Here is a 19,408-nt window from a genome sequence, read left to right as displayed (position 1 = left end):
GGTGAGGACTTAGACTACTCACAAGCGTTACAAATAATTCTAGTCACTAACACAGTAATTTTCAAGTTAAAATAGACGTGATAAAAATAATAAGAAGGTAAACCTAGAATTCAGTCATTATATTTTGCATAGTTTTCGCTGGTAAGCACTGCTTTCCTTGCTTTTCCTCACCGATCGTCACTGGAATGCAGTGAGCTTGACGATTTTATACCTACATTGGTAAAAAGGTTCTACTGTATTGTTACAATTTTAAAAACTGGTAGTTTTTGTAGCCTATCATGGAAAATTTTCATTAGCCTTCTACTACTGTACCTACTGTTCTACACTTTTATTGACCTCTGCTATGTTTAACCATAGTTAATAAATATACCTAGTTCGCCAGTTAATAAATATACCTAGGTATATTTATTAACTATGGTTTAACATATACTGGATTATTTTTTGTTGTGATGATCAAAAATCAAAACCAACCAAACTTTTGAAAGTTTGTTGGTGTAAAGGAGGCTGCAATTTTTACCAATATCCAAGGGCAGTAGATTGTGCTGCCAAGTGCTACGCCACTCAGTGCTTCCACTTCTGACAATTGATAAATCCTCTTCAATTTCCTTTTTTGTCCCGAAAAATCCATTTTTCCTCAGTCGGAAATCTTTCAAAATTTTCTTCATAGGCGAGGTTATTTTTGACGTTATTTAGATTAAAAAAGGTGCTAATACAACTTTAAAGTTATTATAATCTCAGTTAAAGCTATTTTAATCTCGATTATATTAAGTAGCACCGGTATGTCGAAGCAACGTTGTTTTATTAGAACAGTAGGCTGCACAAAAGCAGCCCATATTTTACAATAACATGGTTTACTTCCTTTGTTTACTGTCCAGCTAAAAAACTGCTTGTCAGTTAGTCGGTTCTGGGACATTTACCACCTGGAGTCCTGGACATCATTTACCAAATACCACTCTCATCTTTCCTACCCGGACTCCTAACCTATCCCTTACAGCAAAAATGTACAGGTGGTAAATGTCCAGTTTCAACTAATTATCCATCCATTAACAAATTTATTTTTGTGTTTAATTTAGTTTTCCTTGATGAGCTAAGCCGCTAACTTAACACTATTGGCTAAGCTATCTCTTTTTTTTCTCCTTGTCAGTAACGTCTTCACAATCATCTGAGACTGATGAAAAACTCCACGATACTAGGCCTAGGCCTATTCATGATACTGACTCAGTCTGACTGTGTACACTTTACATGTTGTAGGCTATACATACTACAATTACTACCGTACTACATAGCCTCTATTATTATGACACCATCAGTTAGCATAGGCAAAAACTAACTTTTCTAAACCGGAAGAATATCACTAGCCTAAGCTTATCATACCTAGCTGTACGTCGAACCTCAGTGAACTTTGTCATTGCTACTTCAACTGTAAATCAACGGATTACCTAACTTTAACTCAAAGAATTGAGAACTAACTCTCTCACTGCAGTCTGCAATCACGTCCAATTCCCAAAATGGCGATAAAAGAAATCAAGCGACAGAAAGGCGAAGGTGGCAAAGAGAGTAAGAGGGGTTCCGGATGGCGAGTGACGATGGAAACCAGCTGATCATCGTTATTCCAGTCGTTTTTAGAACTTTTGAAAGAGAATATTAATAATTTTTTTTTTAAATTGCTAAAAACAACCATTCCCTTTGTAAGACAAAATTTCCTTGTAAAATTGTTAAAAATCCTTAAAAAATCCTTCCTATCTTCATTTCCTTTTTTTATCCTTCGAAGCATTGAAAAATCCCGATTTCGGGATAAAATCCTGCAAAGTGGAAGCACTGACGCCACTGCCTTTCACGGTAACCAAATTTTGTTCTGTTCATTGAAGAGTATCAGAAACGTGTTGCGATTGTTATATGTTGAATTGTTTTAAATATACGCGGCACGTTGGTCTAGGGGTATGATTCTTGCTTTGGGTGCGAGAGGTCCCGGGTTCAAATCCCGGACGAGCCCAGATATTTTTTATTTTTATAATATCATTTTATGCGGTGGGGAAGAACAAGCACCTTCTTGTGGTCCCTCCCGTCAGTACCATATCTTTAAGAAAAAAGATATGCGAAGCGAAGCTTGTCACACTCGAGCAAACCAGGCCCAGGTTCAGCCCAGGGTGGATAGGGAAACGCCTTTCTCAGGGCGCGGCAGCTCCTCTGTCGAAAAGTACCGACGACCCACCGTACTGCAGCTGAACACCGAAGGCATTACGGCCAGCAAGCTCAGCATCATCGAGTATCTGGCCACAAAACATCAGACCCTCGTTATTCTCCTCCAGGAGACCCACTGCACATCTGTGGATAAGTTGGTATTACCCAACTTCACACTCGCAGGCGCAACCATCAGCAGGAAACACGGCCTCGCCACGTTTGTCCATGAGCAACTGAGCTGGACGCCAATAGACCAGTCCAGTGCCCAATCGGAGATAGAGTGGTTATGCATAGACATATTAGGCTATCACATCATCAATGTCTATATACCACCACCCTCACGCTTAACACCAACAGCCATCCCAGTGTTCCCCCAACCCAGCCTCTATGCTGGCGATTTTAATTGCCACCACGTTGACTGGGGCTACAACACCACCAACACCGACGGAGAAAGCCTGGCCTCATGGTCAGCCAATAATAACCTCACCCTACTGCACGATCCCAAGGGTGCAGCGAGCTTCTTCTCTGGACGCTGGAACACTGGTACAAACCCCGATCTGGCTTTCGCAAGTGATGACCCCGATAATTGCCAACCGGACAGACGTGTGCTAGAGAAGTTCCCCAGGTCCCAACATCGACCCTCGATTATCACGGCTCCAACGCTCATAATGCCTGTCCCGAGCAAGCCTGTTAATCGATGGAACTTCAGAATGGCTAACTGGGAGTACTATAGCCTCCTCACCAATGAAGCCACACAGTATCTCCCATCCCCTCACACCAACAACGTGGAAGAAGCCTACCAGGACTTTTGTGATGCAATAACATCAGCGGCAAAACAATCCATCTCTCGCGGCCGACGAAAGACCTACATAGGCCTACCGTGCTGGGATAAGGAGTGCGAAAGCCTCTACTCCGACTTCCTCCACGCCCCTCAGGGCAATGACACCAACAGCTCAGCCACAGCTCTGCTGGCAAGGCTGGACTTAAAGAGGAAGGAGCGCTGGACAGAAGCCGTTGAATCAATCGACTTCACGCACTCCAGCCGCATAGCATGGAGTACACTGAACAACCTAACTGGCAGATCACGTGCCTCTCGTCAACAATGTCCCGTTTCAGCAAATTCCATCGCCTCACAACTTGTGGAGAACGGGAAATACAAATCGAAAGACCGTGAATCAGATAGATCCGTCTTGCAAGAAATGACGGACCTCTGGAGGGTAACAACCCCAGACGGGGACAACATCTCGGGTGAGTTCACCCCGGAAAAAATTTCCGCCGCCCTCCAGCACATAAAGCCAGGTAAAGCACCGGGCCCTGACCACCTATGCCCGGAGTTGATACTCCATGCTGCTGCCTTCTTAAAGTCCTGGTTAAAAGACTTCCTTTCCTGCTGTTTGCGCCACCTGAGAATTCCCAGAATCTGGAGAAGAGCCCTTGTGGTTGCAGTCCCTAAGCCGAAGAAGCCCCCAGGGGACCCGAAGAGTTATCGTCCAATCTCACTGCTCTGCATCCCCTTCAAGATCCTCGAGAGACTCATCTACGCCCGTGTCGAACCAATAATAGATCCGCAGCTCCCCCGTGAACAAGCTGGTTTCCGACACGGACGATCAACCGTAGATCAGGTCACACTTATGACCCAAGACATTGAGGACAGCTTCTCGGCTAAGAAGAAGGCTGGCGCCGTGTTTGTTGATCTCACGGCTGCCTATGACACCGTGAGGCATAGCGGCCTTACCTGCAAGTTACTCCGTCTGCTCCCTGACAGACACATGGTCCATATGATGATGGAACTTGTGCAAAACCGCAGTTTTACCCTCACAACCGGTAGCGGTCGTCGAAGCAGACTACGCCGACTTAAAAACGGCGTCCCACAGGGCTCAGTCTTGGCTCCTCTCCTGTTTAACATATACACCTACGACTTGCCCCCCACCAACTCCAGGAAATATGCTTACGCAGACGACCTGGCACTCCTGCACTCAGCAGGAAACTGGCAGTCAGTGGAGAGGAACCTCAGCCAAGACATGCAAACACTATCAGCATACCTCCAGAAATGGAAGCTACAGCTCAGCAAGTCAAAGACAGTGTCGGCGGCCTTCCACCTTAACAACCGGGAGGCACAGCGTGAGATAAACATCAAGATTGATGGGGAATGCCTGCCCTACTGTGCCGAACCTACATACCTCGGCATAACTCTGGACAGGTCACTCACGTACCGCCGGCACTTGAAGTCACTGCGCAAAAAACTATCTACACGCGTCGCACTTTTGAGGCGATTGGCGGTTCCGGCTGGGGAGCTGGTGCTAAAACTCTTCGTACAACTACCCTAGCCCTTGTTCATTCCACCGCTGAGTAGGCTACTGCGCGCCGGTCTGGTGTCGTAGTTCTCACACCCACCAGATTGATACCGCCATCAACGACGCACTGCGTAGCCTACTGTGACTGGATGCCTGCATCCTACTCCAACGGACTGCCTACCCATCCTAGCAGGCATCCAACCCGCTGAGCTACGCCGTAAAGGAGCCACAATTTCTCTCTCTCGCCGCGCTTTGGACCCGGACCATCTCCTCCATGCAACATTCAAGAGACCACCACCTATACAGCAGCGGCTGAAATCAAGACGCCCCTTTGTGCCTGCCGCACAACAACTCCTTAAGAACGCAGAAGAACTTGGTTTAAGTGCGGCACACTGGACGAACCACATGTGGAACACGGAGTGGCAAAATCACACCTCCACGCTCCGTGACTTCATACCCCACGCCGATCCCCGTCCACCAGGGATGTCCCTCGCAAGGCTTGCGTGGGTCAGGCTTAATCGCCTGCGAACTGGCGTCGGCCGCTTTCGTTCGGACACACAAGTGGGGCCTGGCTCCTTCATCAGAATGCGAGTGTGGTGCCACTGAACAGACCGCAGACCATGTCATCCACCACTGCCTAACCCACCGGCCTCCACACGGTGCGCATGATATGAGAATCCTGGACGACGAGACTGCTGAGTGGCTGAAGATTTCCTGCCCTCCAATCTAGCCTGGAAAGATCGCTCATACGCCATCATCATCATCATACATTAATATACAAAGCTTTGGTAGAGAGTTTGCTTTGTTGAACCATAGAGAATTCTCTATAGAGATTCTCTTCAAAAGTAACGACATGGGAAAGGTTCACAACCATTTGCTTAAGCTGATTAAAAAATATCTTGATCTAGTTGTTCGCATAATTAATTCAGGGAATTAAGCTGAGAGAGATGTTTTTATTGCTGCCTTTCAACTACGAGTCGGGAAGGAATGAAACACAGATGCACAAAAAAAAGTTAGCAACAGGACTGCCATAGCACCTAGCAACCAATAGATTTTCTACCCAAGAAACTTATTAGTAATACAGCTTAAGTTTTTTCAGTTTCCACAATAGCCTACCTCCATTGTCTTTCTCTCCTTTGTTGTTACAATGCGAAAACTTTGCATTTTTAAAACAGATTGTATTTACAGTAAATAGATCTTCTGAATCTAAGGCAAACAAAAAACTTTTGTCATCTCTCATGGTGAGACGATGATGCTTGACCCAAAAGAATATGTGCTTGTACGACGCTCGCTATAACGGTGGTTTGACACCTATCGCGAGCACTCAACTTTGTCTTGACAAGACGCTAAAACGAAATAGGCCTACTAGGACACGAAGATTGGCTTTTTTGTTTTCGATCCACTCAAACAATATTAAACCACAAGACTTTGGTCGAGTTATTAGAAAGGAAAGATAGCAATTTCCCTTCCTTGAATAAACAATAATCTAATTCTGTCTAGTTAACTGGATTCGAAAGTGCTATGGAACAACGTCAGGAACAAAACGAGAAGCATCTGAGAGATATTCTGCTTGTGAAGATAATTCCAGAGGACTTTTGATTTTCGATCGCCTTCTCTGGTAAAAAATCAATATGAAAAACACCACACAAGTCATAGCGGCTGAACCTGTCAAAGTAAAAAAAATACGTTACGCTATATAAAGTTAGTTGCTCAACCACAAAAAAAATCGGTAGCCTATAGTGGAGGCAGAGTGTCAAGCCTGTTAGATTGACATGTACAGTAGCTTGTTACACGAAAAACATAAAAATGTCTTTTGCGATTCTTAGCTTGTAGCCTAACTTAAACTTCAAACCGTTAAAAAACATGCAATCATGTGACACTTGGTCGCTGTCAGCATTAGAAAAGATATTTTTCAACACGTTTGCAGAATCTCAATTTACTTTTATATTAAATTGATTATCTTCAGGATTTCATGACAATGCATCTGCATTTTGCAATGTCTTGTTACACGAGCGCTTAATCTACGATTTTGCAAAGCTAAGCGTTGTTCTCTAGCTCACATGACATGTGATTGATATGTTTGCAGGCGTACAAAAACTTTAGTGCGACGATGTCGATAACAATACTCTAAAAACATAACAGTGCAGAAATGAGTTTATCCTTACAATAAAGAACTCTTCAAAGTACCAAAAACTTATGACAAAGCAAGCAAGTAAAGGTCGAATAGCCTACTTCAGAACTGTAATTTTGAATTTTATAAGTTATATATAGTAGGCTTGTCAGGCTTGTCATACCAAATATAAAGTATATTGTTGAAAAAGGATTTAGATCGAAGATAACTCCAATGAGCGGTGTCAAAGCCATAATTCCTATTCCGGTGCCAACATTCACAACTGAGATGTACTTTCCTAAAAGAATGTATGCAGGAATACTGTGAGATTAAAACAAAACTATATTTCAGTATATCTTTATAAGGATAACAAACAAGGTTGGAAAGATTTGAAAAATGGCTGTTCAAACACCAAATAAATTCTATTTTGCTCTACAGTACTTTACCTCCAGCTCCAATTTGTAATCAAGATCACTTTTAAAAGTTTAGAGATTAAGTTGACCAGTACAGAAACCTTGAGAACCATTGTTATATTGCCATAGTTGTGTTAGTATGATGGTTGAGTGCAGTGATTGCCGATACAAACTATGACAAATAATAATGTACCGGTACCTGAAATGTTACACGATTTAAATATCCAAGAAACAAAAGATGGATAGATAGGCCCAACAAAAAAACCGCATAGAAACGTGACAATCCATGAGACAATAACTTTGTCTTGCCCAAACAATGCCAGAAAACCCTACGAAAAAATTACGATATTTGTTATATTATTATTATCGTAGTAGGCTTAGGCCTATTGTATTGGTAGGCACTTTAACATAGGACAGTTTTCCGTGCAAACTAGCTACCACCATTGCGCCGCGGCGCATTGGTTGAGAAAGGTAGGACAATTTACCTTATAAACTCAATTGATTACAGTCATTAAGATCCTTCTTGCACTCAGTTCAGTTGCAGAAGAAAAAAGAACATTAGCAGAAGGTGGGAATCGAACCACGCAATCGAAATGACTATTTCCTTGCCCTATCCTAAACCCATTATTAGGCCACGCTGCTTGTGGCGATACATTCACTTGATTTTCTTTGTATCAAATATCTTTCGAGAAGATCGGTCGGAATATCACGTGCTGAGTCACATGACTGAAATCAGCTGATTCGCAAGGAAAACTGTCCTATGTCAAAGTGCCTATTTTTGTGTAGAAACTAAGGTAGTTCCATAATTGATTCTAAAGATCGGTAAATGAGAAGATACGGTGAAACTAACTGCTGAAAGTAGCACCTCTTTTTCGCCACCTACTTTTCAGCAACCCCACCTAGCCAATTTATTACACCCTGTGGGGGAGCGGTGTTTTGCAACAAACAGCTAAGCTGGGAGTCCAATCAAGATCGCATGAGGGGAAAGCGAGCGCCGTATCCTCTACCTATGCTATCCCACAGCTTTGTATTATTGAGTTATGTAGGCTACTGTTTTTAAATTATAATTTCGGTAGAGACACGTTTTTTTCATCTTGCGTAATATGTTTGGGCATTTCCTCTCTGAATAATTAATTTTTTGTTTTTCAAATATTCGACCGGTTGTGCTGCGTAATCCAGTTTTCAGTTTATGTGAGTAAATAAGCAGTTTGTTCAATGTTTAGAACAGACCATATTTTTGTTATGCTGTATGTTTTTCAAGTGAGCTACTTCTTATACTGTACCAGTGTACAATGTAGGCTAATCTTTTTTTAGTCTTGATAAAGGTTATATGTGTAGCCGAAAACTTTCGCTTTACTTTAGTTTTATTCGTTATATCGGACCGATGACTACACGCAGCATTTAAAGAGAACCCATCAGCTATGCATGAGAAAGATAAACTCCATGTGCTTCAAGGAACAGCACAATATAAAATTAACTATGTGAAACAATGTGAAGAAAGGAGTTTTCTTCCTGGCTATCAGAACAAGGCCGAGTACCCACTAGTACAGCGAGAGCAATTACGATTCGCCAACCATAACGGTGTAGCTTCCACGCTAGCCATTTAGACTATCCAATCAACTAAAATATGTTTCTCGGCAGCTGATTGTGATAAGCTGTAATTTCTCGCACTCTTTGTCTGAAAATGATCATTCACCATTACTGATGAATGCAAACCGATCTTAGAGAAAGTTGCCCTTTTCAAAGTCTAGCAGAGTTGAAATGATGTTTAATAACCTGCAATTTTGCTGGTTGGATGATGAAAATGTCCAGTGATACGAAACACTGCGTTTGTTATTGTCTGCAGAGGTTGAATCAATATAAAAAAAATGAAAAAATGATTGAAATATACTGTTGTTAAAAATACAAGAAAGCAGTTGGCTTACCGAAGAAGACACAGTGCCCGACAAGAAAAAAATTACAAGATTCCGAGGCTTGAAGTAATTTGCTACCACTGCAGTAAATAATCTGGAGAGCATAAATCCTCCCCAAAATACCGAATTGATCAAACTAGCATTTGATGCCTGTAAAAATGCATAGAGAGTGTCAGAGTGTGTAACAACACAAAACACTTTCAAACAAAAGCATTCAATGCTGATAAACAAACTAAAATTAAGGTTTGGGGAGCTTGCTTCCAGAAAAAATTGACAAATTTTAGCTTGGTTTCGTTGCCTATTGAGTATTTTTGGGTACATACATAATTATGCTGTTGATTGTTTTCCATATCACCTTCTACCTTACCGAGAAGTACTGCAGATGTTTATTCTCTCTGCAAATTTGAAGTTACATTACTTTTTTTCAAGTTTAAAAATCAAAAAGAAACTGTCCAGACAAGTTACTGAACGACTCTTCATCAAGAATAATTTTTGTTGTAGAATTTTCCGAAACGCGACATTATCACGAAAAGACCGCTGATATGAGGAAAAGAATAATTTAGGTAGTTTTCTTTTTAGAATTTAGGCGATAGGCTTTTATTTTGATTCATGTATTTGTTCTTTCAATCAACTGTAGTCAGATAATTTGTTGGTTAGGAAACTTCCTAAAGATGATGGCCCCTAAAATTATCGCAGGCCGGGTCGAAAAATACTCCCTGGGTCTCTTTGGCAACGCAATTGTTTGTTGCACTAAAAAAAAAAAGTGCAACGTTTCTGAACAAATATCGATAACTTTAGGATATATTACAAGCTACCAAAACATACCGAAAACTTGAGCCTGGAACAAACTGCAATGGGATATATGAAGCCAATGAAGGTTTGCTCACAGCCGGCCAGAAAAAAGTAAAACAACGATATGAGTATGAAAAGGACGAAAACTGATCGTATCGGCTCTTCTGGTCTTTTCTCGGTTTCAATGTCTTGTTCTGCACAACATAGAAAGACTTTTAAGTCAAAACTATTTAAGATAAGAAGCTGTAAACCTGATAGGCCTATAGAATAAAAAAACGTATACAATGAAGCAATCAATCGTGTTTTGTGAAATAAAATCTTAACAATTTGTTTTTATAGAAGCACACTAGAGAAGAGAATAGCTTTCTGAAATCAATATATAGTGCCCTATTCTTGCCCTGCAGCCACGAAAATACAAAATACATCGCAAGCTAAAACAACGATCATGATAAAGTATTTTAAAACTGCTCTTTGAAACAATTTAAGAGTGGTACGTTTGTATGTCAACATACATTCGCAGTTGTTTTCTAAGGTAAGCGACAATAAAACGTTCCCAGACAGCTACTTTATCTGGTAACGATCTGGTCAGATCCGTACAAGATCTGGACCGGATAAAATGGTTGTCTGGGTTGTGGGCCTACTTCGCCAAACTTACCTAAGCGGTGCTTTTTTATTCTATTAGTGATTCGGAAGTAAGCCAGTATCAAATATATAATTCCTAAAACTCCTGCAAATACGCCGGCTATAATGAAAATATAGTTGATTGGATTGATCTGACTTCCTTCGTCTTTCAAAGTTGCGTTTCTGCATGTTGAACAGTTTAAATTAATTTTTTATTGCCAGGCAATGTGAGAAGTTGAAGGTTGCATCTAAAACTTAAACAAATCAACTAGGTTGCAATATTTTACACAATCCCCGTTTTTTAACATGGTAGTAGCACATAGTTGGCCTAGCTTTCCCTTAAGTTACTAACCTGCTGTTACATCAATAGTTCTAAACAATAAATGGTATTATTAATACTACAAAAAGTGTTAAATGCCAAGCATAAAGCCAAACAGAGCGAATTACATCAAATGTAGTTACTATTCACTACACCTCTACAGCCTGTTTCACCCTAAAAGGGGAATCATCAGAAGGTCCTTACACAAAAATAATTCTATTTGAATAAGATGAAACAGGCTGTAGAGGTGTAGAGAACAGTGACTATATTTGATATAAATAGTTCTATGTGTTGCAGTTCTTAAAAGGTATTTTTGTACTGCACAGCTTACGTGGACAACGGATTTGAGTCATTCAATGCCACTTGTGAAATATTGTTTTGCCCAGGACACCTTGCATCTTCTCTAGTCACAAAGCTTGCCGCCTCGAGAAATGGCTTTGCTGAAATAAACAAGCGCAATAGATTTGATCGAAAGAAGGTACCTGGTGAAATATTGAGGATTTGGCTTGTTATCACCACCTTTATCGCCCCTTCGACGATAACTATTGATTTCTTGAATGGTTATGAACAACACGCTGCTCTAGAGGGAAATTCTTAAGGCTATGGCCTTCTGAACTGAACAAATATGGTAAAACTGAAACTTACCAATCAAAGGAGCCATAAATGCTCCTACGGTAAAGGCGAGGTGATAAAGTTGAATGAACATTCTCGAATTCTTTTCTCCCCACAAATTCAATATTATTCCTTGCAATGCTAAAATATGTATCGCATTTAATGTGATTGTTCATAAAGATCTATGCACTTAGTAAAGGTCCCATACTCAGTAATTGAACTTTAGAGAATGAGAAGATCAGGTTCTCATCATACTAAGCTTTCCGCACTAGCGAATGTAAAGTGGCGAGTTCCTTTCTCTCGGCCGCTTTTCCTTCAGCAACTACACCCACCCAATTTATACACTTAGTAGGCCTAATATACATTAACTTTATTAACTCCAGCTCTTGGTAAAAAGGAACTTGATGACGATCTATATCTACAGTTTGTAAATAAGGACCGTAACAGTAAATAGCTGCAATAGACAGAATTTAAAATTGATATTTTTGTAATTAAAGGGCGGGGAAACCCAAATTAACTTTTTGCGAGTTTTTTGTTTCAGCATGATGTCATTGTGTACAACATGCGTTTTAGTAAAAAAAAAATCCAAATTTTGTTGCCCTCGTCTCGCTAAGGCCGCTTTTGTTTGATACCCGTTTGCGAGGTCTCGCGCGCATCAAGCTGTGATGCTGTTTGCTGTGACGTCACAAGGTACATATAGTTGTGGCCAAAAGTTTAAGACCAGACTTGATTTATGACCATTTTTGCATTACTTCAAAATACTGCATCATATATTGTTTCAGTTGCATCATCTTTATGCATCATCTTATATCTGATGCAGTATTTTGAAGTAATGCAAAAATGGTCATAAATCAAGTCTGGTCTTAAACTTTTGGCTACAACTATATGTACCTTGTGACGTCACAACGAACAGCATCACAGCTTGATGCGCAACGAGACCTCGCAAACGGGTATCAAACAAAAGCGGCCTTAGCGAGACGAGGGCAACAAAATTTGGATTTTTTTATTGCTAAAACGCATGTTGTACACAATGACATCACGCTGAAACAAAAAACTCGCAAAAAGTTAATTTGGGTTTCCCCGCCCTTTAAAAAACAGCAACCAGAGATTAGGGCCAAGTCCTCTGCATAAGTTAATATTACAAATTTCAGGTAACACAGTTTTGTTATCAAAAAAGCAATCGAAACAGTAAAAAAGCTTAAGAAATAGTATCTAAGCTTACTTACAAGCGTCCAAATAACCAACGATCATTCCGCTAATGGTCACAATGATAAATAGCAAACTCAGCTGTGTGACGTATGGAACAAGGAAGAGGCAAACCGAACAAACAAGCATAGAGCATCCTGGGAATTTAAAATTTTAATTGTAGTCTGTAAGCCAAATAATTCAAGCTAAGGTTAACTACATAGGCTAATTATAAAATGCATGTGAAAACAAAAATAAAAAATCAATTGATTTTCTTACGAAAATGTTTAGTAATTATATCGTCAGTCAAAAATGAATGTTTACCTAATACAGGAACAGCAATCTTTCGTCGTAAGAAATATCCAGCACTCAAAGCAGCCAACATGAAGCCCAGAGATCTAGCAGTAAACACAGGAGAAACTGCAGCTACACTTTCGTTGACATTTTCCGCCAGAAATAGCAGAGTAGGGGAAAATATTGCTGTGAAGAAACCCTGTGCAAGTAAAGCCAAAGTCAAGCGAGTAATTTTGAAAGATTACAGAAAATGATACGTCGTCTAGGAAATGGGATGGAAGATGGAATGAAAGACAGATTTTGGGATGGAAGATGGAAAATGTCAAGCAATGAAAGAAATGGAAGATCTTGATGATGGGATGGAAGACAATCTTCCATCATTCCATCCCAATTCCATCATTAACTTTCTAATGCTTTATCAAGACATGCAAAATATTACGTTGCTTGCTGAAATAATTCAATTCTCGGTTCGTATTAAACCAACGGGACTGTTGCCTGCCGCGTATTTGTCAAACCTGCTGTCGTTAGGCAGAACTGACCAATCAGAAAGCTATGGTTTTTAGGTTTATTTGAGGCATATTCAACGCGGAGATCACAAAATGTGAAGATGGAATGGAAGATATTTCTGAGATGGAATGGAAGATTTCTAAGATGGAATGGAAGAAGATCTTAGGATGGAAGATGGAAAAAACGTCTTCCATTTCATTCCATCCTATACCCTGACGTCGTCACATCATTACATTTGTTAGACATCATTTGCTGAATCGAAAATTTTTGTTCAAAGCTCTGCACCATAATAAAGCAAATCTAAGAAATGTAAAGAACTCTGTAGGCCTACGGGTTTAAAATACGTTTGTGGCATACAATCGAAAACAATTTGCTTGACTTGTTTGTTTCCATTTAATTTCAATTCCGATATAAAAAGGTTGATATTCTTGCACTGGCCTCATCCTTCTTGGTTAACTAGAAAAACAAGACAAACCATTGAAATCACAAGCCACTAATGCATATTCACTTGACATATTCTTCCAATGAAGGCAGAAGATAGGAAAAGCCATACGTTAATAGAGTTATTCTTTTGCTTGCTCGAAGTGTCTTTGTAGCAATCTAAAAAATTATTCTGTTAACCAGTTAGGCAAATTTTAGATATCTATGGCTAATCCGTGAAATTTTTTTATGCAGGCCTGTATTGTATGCGATTGAGAGTTGAACGAAGTAAATTAGCGAATAAAATCGGAAGAATGTAAGAACCTAGGGTTGGGTAGGTGGCGAAATTTAGAAAGCGTTTGTATTGGTCTGACTTGTATTAGCAGTGCTTAAATGCTAACAATTAGAACTGAATTTAGAGTCAGAATTTTGCGCTAAACCAAATTTTAATTCAGCTAATTTTTACATGTGAGAGATTTGCTAAACGATGTCATGTGGTCGCTGCAGCCACTTCAATTGATTCATTTGGGAAATCCAAGTCATTTCCAGGTAATGCTAAGCCATTTGAGATCGAATAATGCAGTATCATTCTTGGAATTACATGGAGACGACAGTGGCGGCTCGTGTAATAGTGCTGTGGAGCTGCAGCTCCACCATTTTTTTGGCTCATTCTGCCTGTGATAAGAAATGTAAAACACGTCGCGATTTTTCATTATTTTTATTAAATTTGTTTAGGTTAGTAGACCTTTCAACTTTTTCGCTTTGTTGACTGGAAACGCCTTCTCAGGGAGGGAAATTACCTCCTTGTCAAATGACTTCCACTCAAGCTTGACCGCTATAATTTCGCTTTGTGTGGCGTTGCGATCATAAGCGTCATAAAGGCGAACAAACCAAGTCTAAGTCACGTGACAATGACGTAGTTTGTCAGTTTGGCAATGGTAGCTTTCGTCGTTTAGATGCTGCCTGAAACAGTGCGCCTAAGATTACCATATTGGCGATTTTATCGCCAAAATCAAAAAATTTGCCTTTTCAAAGGTGTTTGGCTACATATTTGGGGATTGGCTCTTTTTTAACTATTTTTATAACCGATTTGGATTAATTCATTGTGTTTGGTGATTCCCCAACCTATATTACTTGCAGAACAATACTTTGCAAAAGTGTTTAGCAACACTTTCTAACACAATAATGGCTGTAGCCAATTCACCAATTCAACCTATTTTTCTTTGAGGTAATACACAAGAAACGATACTGTGGAAATAAAATACAGCAACGAAAGTACAAAACCAACAAAAGGAAAAGGTGGCCAAACCGTAATGGTTTAAAACGTGCATGCAAAGATTCAAATTTCAGATATACTGTAGCCTATGTATCGAGAAATATAATTAAGCACGGCCACCAAACTTAAAAATTTAAACAAGTTACTGGATGAATAAGTTGAAAGAATCAGTCGACTCTTCATTCCTAAAACAACCGAAAAGTACCAATTGTTGAAACAATGCAGGACAATGGCACCAAACAACTATCAGAAGAACAAATTAACACACAGCTTCTTGAGTTGGCTAAACGATTGGGCTGCAGTGAGACAGTAAGTTTGGCAGATGAGTCCTGCTTAGCAGTTTTTTACAAAATATCAGAAGAGCAGGCACCATCACTAACTCAGTTGAAGGTTGTCTGGCAGCCAGCTGAGACTAAGGTTACGATCCTTAACGAGTCAATAACTTTGTTTTCAACTTAACTTTCGTCATAATTAAGAGCTCAAAATACGCTCAGAATGCACCTAATTTAATGTTATTTTTCAAATTTTGGGCTGAGGGACCCCCAGACCCCACTCTTTTTTACCCGTCTTCAGCGAAAACGTGGCCGGGCTGCGTCAGAAGAAAATTTGGGGGTCTCAGCAGATCCAATTTTATAAGATACCAAGCAGTTATGTTTGGAAAGCTATGTTGGTTATGAGCTAGTCAAGTGAGGATTTGGAGTTTTTCCATTATTTCAAATGTCAATTAACAAACTTGACTTTGAATCTACTGTAATTCGTTAAATTATATTTATTAAGTTCAAAATATATTTGATTTCTTTAGAAATCAATTTGGTTATATAAATCAATTTAATCTTACCTGATTTTTCGGTCATGATAACAGAACGTATGGCTTTTGGAAACGTGGGCCACTGGTGTGGCTGACAATACGGCCAACTGTTTTTCCAGTAAAAGAAATAAGATAAAAAATAAGACTTAAACAATACTCATGTGAGAGAACAATACTCAAGACTTAAACAATACTGTCAGCAAACACAATACTTTGCCTCTTATGAGGCTTGATTGCAAATGGATTGCGAAACAAAAAAACAACTATCATAAGTTTCTGAACTATTTCCAAAACTAACACATTGTACGCAAAATCTAAGCTCCTGTGTTGTAGGCCTACTAAAATTATCTTGTTTCGTTCAGCCATTTAACCATGACACCATAATAGCACAATAACACAATAATAACACACCTAATAGCAGGGCCGGATTTAACCTAAGCGCTGCCCTAGGCAGATACGAAAAGTGCCGCTCCCCAAAAAAACTTTTTCGATGGTGCGCTACGATTTATATCTTCAATTCCTCACAAAAAAGTTATTTGCACTGTTTATTTGAATACATCAATGAATGTCATTGTATAATGAACTAGTTGTTTAAAATCGCTTCCGGCCGGCTTTTTCTCTTGCAAACAAATCAATAATTTCTTCAAAGTCTGTAGAAACAAGCAAAGATGAGTTAATCCTCAAAAACGTGAGATCATTCATTGTTTGCATACTTTAAGCATCAAGGCAAGTACACAAAATAGCCTGCAACTTTTCCATCAACCTAACATTGACTAAAAACATTTTTTCTAGGCTCCTTTAAATTTACTAACAGTGAAACAAACCGAACAAAGATTAATAAAAATTGCATAGACAAAGCCTAGTCCTCTATAGGCTACCAAGCGAGACAGATGAATAAAAGAAGCGCTAAGCAGCACATATTGTTGAAAACCAATTAAGCGTGAAGTACCTTAGGGGCGATGACTTGCCATACATGACTTGCCGCACTGTTTATACATGTGTGTGATGTGATAACATATTTATTAATTCCTATATATTTGTTGTGAATTATTATATTCACGTACAGTATTATCAATGTAATATATTCGTATATTTTGCCGCCCCCAATAATTTGCCGCCCTAGGCAACTGCCTACTGCTAAATCCGGCCCTGCCTAATAGCACAAAACTAACTCGCTCTACCAAAACAGTAGCCTACTAAACCTACGCAATTTGTAAAAGACCTAAATAACGCTGAGTATGCTCGTTTTTTATATGATTACATGAAGTAAAAAGTTAGTCATATCATTTTGCAAAACATCTTATAAAGACATTTTGTACCTAGCTCCTGGTAGTAGACTACAACATGATTTGGCTTTTTACTGCTCTAAACTATAGCTCAGCGATTGTTGCTGATCGGTGGCTGTTTTCGGAAATTGAGGTGTAGAATGTAGATTATAGACATAGCCTAGAACAGAGCATTTCAAATGGCGCAAACAGGAAACTGACAATTGGCGAAAACCGATTGTAGCATAGGTATCCTACATTATTTGCGTGATTAGCTTACTCGACATAGACTCTCTTGAGCAAAGCATTTTAAGGACTGCTCTCAACATTCACTAGCACATAAGGATGGAATAAGTTACAGGCAACAACACTTCAACCGCCCCGACTTCAACGAACAAAAACTTCATTCTCAATTTCGATGATTGGGCCTGCGTCAATGGTTCAAAGCCTTTACAAGTGTGGGATACTGAAAGGGTTAAGATCTTAAAGAAGTGATAAAGATTCCTACAATCAATCAAACATTAAAAAGCCAGGAAAAGTATATGAGGGAGTGAATGTTGTTTGAGCCAGTCTCATTAGAAAAGAGCATGATTGTATGCTTGATGGGTCTCTACATTTGTTCTTGTTACTCATTGTGGATAATAATTTCTTTTGGCTCGGAATCAAGAAAGAAGTGGATCCATTGTTAAGTTTATATGAACTGTTAAAATTTTGAGTGATAAACTTTTCATTCAATGTTCAAATCGCTGCTGTTCATTTTCCTCCTGGTAATCGCGTATTGCAAGTATGAACCCGGAAATTTTTTTGAAAGACCAGTTTTATAAGTTACCGTAGCCTTCCTCACAGACTTAGTCGATTGACGGTGTTAAAATTAGTGGTCTACTGTAGTAATTGCCTGATTTCTGTTACAGTGCTTTATGCTACTAACTATTTTAAAATAATAAGCTGCGTTGATATTCCTGTCCTTAGGTCAACTACAGTTGCTGTCAGCAGTGATTTTTGTCTAGTATCGTTTATTTCTTTCGCCCTAGCTAACCTTCTAATTATGCCGTTGTAACATGTTTAATTGTTTCTTTGGGGCCAACCAATCGACCAGAACTAAGACAATCATGGTGAGCTTTTTGTTAAGAAATTACAAATCAACACATCCTTTGGCAAGCTTATAACAGCGTTGATCGTTAAAAACGTTCTATATATGTATTGTTGTAATTTATCATCATCATCATCAGCATCAGCCAGTTACGCCACTGCTGGCAGATGACTTCCACATATGTTTGCACACCATTCTGTCTTTTGCTGTTCTCATCCAAGTAATGCCAATCTTTTTGTCAATGTTATTTCGCCATTTTCGTTTTGGTCACCCTCTAGTTCAGGGGTTCTTAAACTTTTCTTAACGCGGACCCCTTAAAAAAATTGACTTTGCGTGGACCCCCTTTATGGCCTAGTCCGAGAAACTTTTTTGATCAGCATGAATTGGACATAACGCTATAAAATTAAAATGAATTGGTAATAAAATTTATTTCTATTTGAATAAGGACCTTCTGATGATCCTCCTTTTCCGGTGAAACAGGCTGTCAATGGTTTAGAGAGTAGTAGGCCTAAGCTTAACTATATTTGCTTTGAGGTAACAAAATTTAAGTTTTAATCATCATCATTAAATTCCTTCCTCTTGTCGAAGGTTGGAGGCAATGAGACGCCAACTTTCTCTGTTGTGAGATTTTTTTACTGCAGTTTTATAATTAAGTCCTGACCCGTCTTCAATATCATTAGTCCAAATTCTTGGTGGTTGCCCCTATTTCGTTTGCCGTTCATTTTTCCTTCTAGTAGTTGTCTTTGAATAGAATTATTGCGAATCATGTGGCCAAAATATTTCAATTTTCTTGATTTAATTGTTTGTAGAATTTCCATGTTGGTTTGTATTCTGGATAGTATACATCTTTGTTTGTGAATTTATCCTTCCATGAAATTTTAAGCATTCTTCTATAAATCCACATTTTAAATGCCTCAAGTCGTTTAACCATTTGTGATGACAGTGTCCATGTTTCTGCATTGTAAAGTAACGTAGTCCATATAATAATTCGTTTTCTAGTGTTGATGTTAATTTTGCGTGTTGTTAATGTCTTTTTCATTTTACGAAGTTGTTTCTTGCTATTTCTATTCGTCAGAAGTTGCTTCTTGCTATGTCTATTTTATGTTTTAATAAATTTAAGAAATAGCGAATGCAGATTGTGTTTCAATATCTTCGATTTAATTCCATTAATGTGAAGGATGCTGCTGTTTGTCTTCAACAAGAACATGAAATTGTGGCTTCGTCTTCGATAGAGCAACACGCATGCCATCCTTTGCATCCAACCGGTTTCAACTCTTTCTTTTGATAGTTACCAAGGATGAAAATCCT

At 39.3% G+C, this 19,408-nt stretch overlaps 1 protein-coding gene and 1 non-coding gene across 5 annotated transcripts; one reads left to right on the top strand and one right to left on the bottom strand.

The window, feature by feature from the left end:
* Positions 1-1,921: 1,921 nt before the first annotated feature.
* On the top strand, positions 1,922-1,993 carry Trnap-ugg (transfer RNA proline (anticodon UGG)). Its single transcript has one exon. It is a non-coding gene; the product is annotated as a tRNA-Pro (tRNA).
* A 3,465-nt stretch (positions 1,994-5,458) lies between these two features.
* On the bottom strand, positions 5,459-16,196 carry LOC145775647 (sodium-dependent glucose transporter 1A-like). Of its 4 annotated transcripts, XM_082586986.1 has the most exons (13): positions 16,157-16,196; positions 15,776-15,852; positions 13,750-13,841; positions 12,765-12,933; positions 12,482-12,598; positions 11,289-11,396; positions 10,975-11,083; positions 10,359-10,507; positions 9,737-9,897; positions 8,924-9,061; positions 7,198-7,327; positions 6,770-6,883; positions 5,459-6,140 (listed from the first exon to the last, which is right to left on the bottom strand). In XM_082586986.1, exons 2-13 carry the CDS (start codon positions 15,789-15,791, stop codon positions 5,995-5,997), a joined length of 1,449 nt encoding a protein of 482 aa, XP_082443112.1. In that variant the 5' UTR covers positions 15,792-15,852; positions 16,157-16,196; the 3' UTR covers positions 5,459-5,994. The 4 variants fall into 4 exon arrangements, with proteins under 4 accessions (XP_082443112.1, XP_082443104.1, XP_082443119.1 ...); XM_082586978.1 differs by lacking the exon at positions 16,157-16,196 and having other exon boundaries at positions 15,776-16,026; XM_082586993.1 differs by lacking the exons at positions 13,750-13,841; positions 16,157-16,196 and adding an exon at positions 13,599-13,697 and having other exon boundaries at positions 15,776-16,023.
* Positions 16,197-19,408: the final 3,212 nt, after the last annotated feature.

This window comes from Aplidium turbinatum, chromosome 1 (genome assembly GCF_918807975.1).
Source record: "Aplidium turbinatum chromosome 1, kaAplTurb1.1, whole genome shotgun sequence".
In the NCBI taxonomy this organism is placed as follows: Eukaryota; Metazoa; Chordata; class Ascidiacea; order Aplousobranchia; family Polyclinidae; genus Aplidium; species Aplidium turbinatum.
Note: the sequence above shows the minus strand (reverse complement) of the source record. Positions and strands in the feature narration are given on the sequence as shown.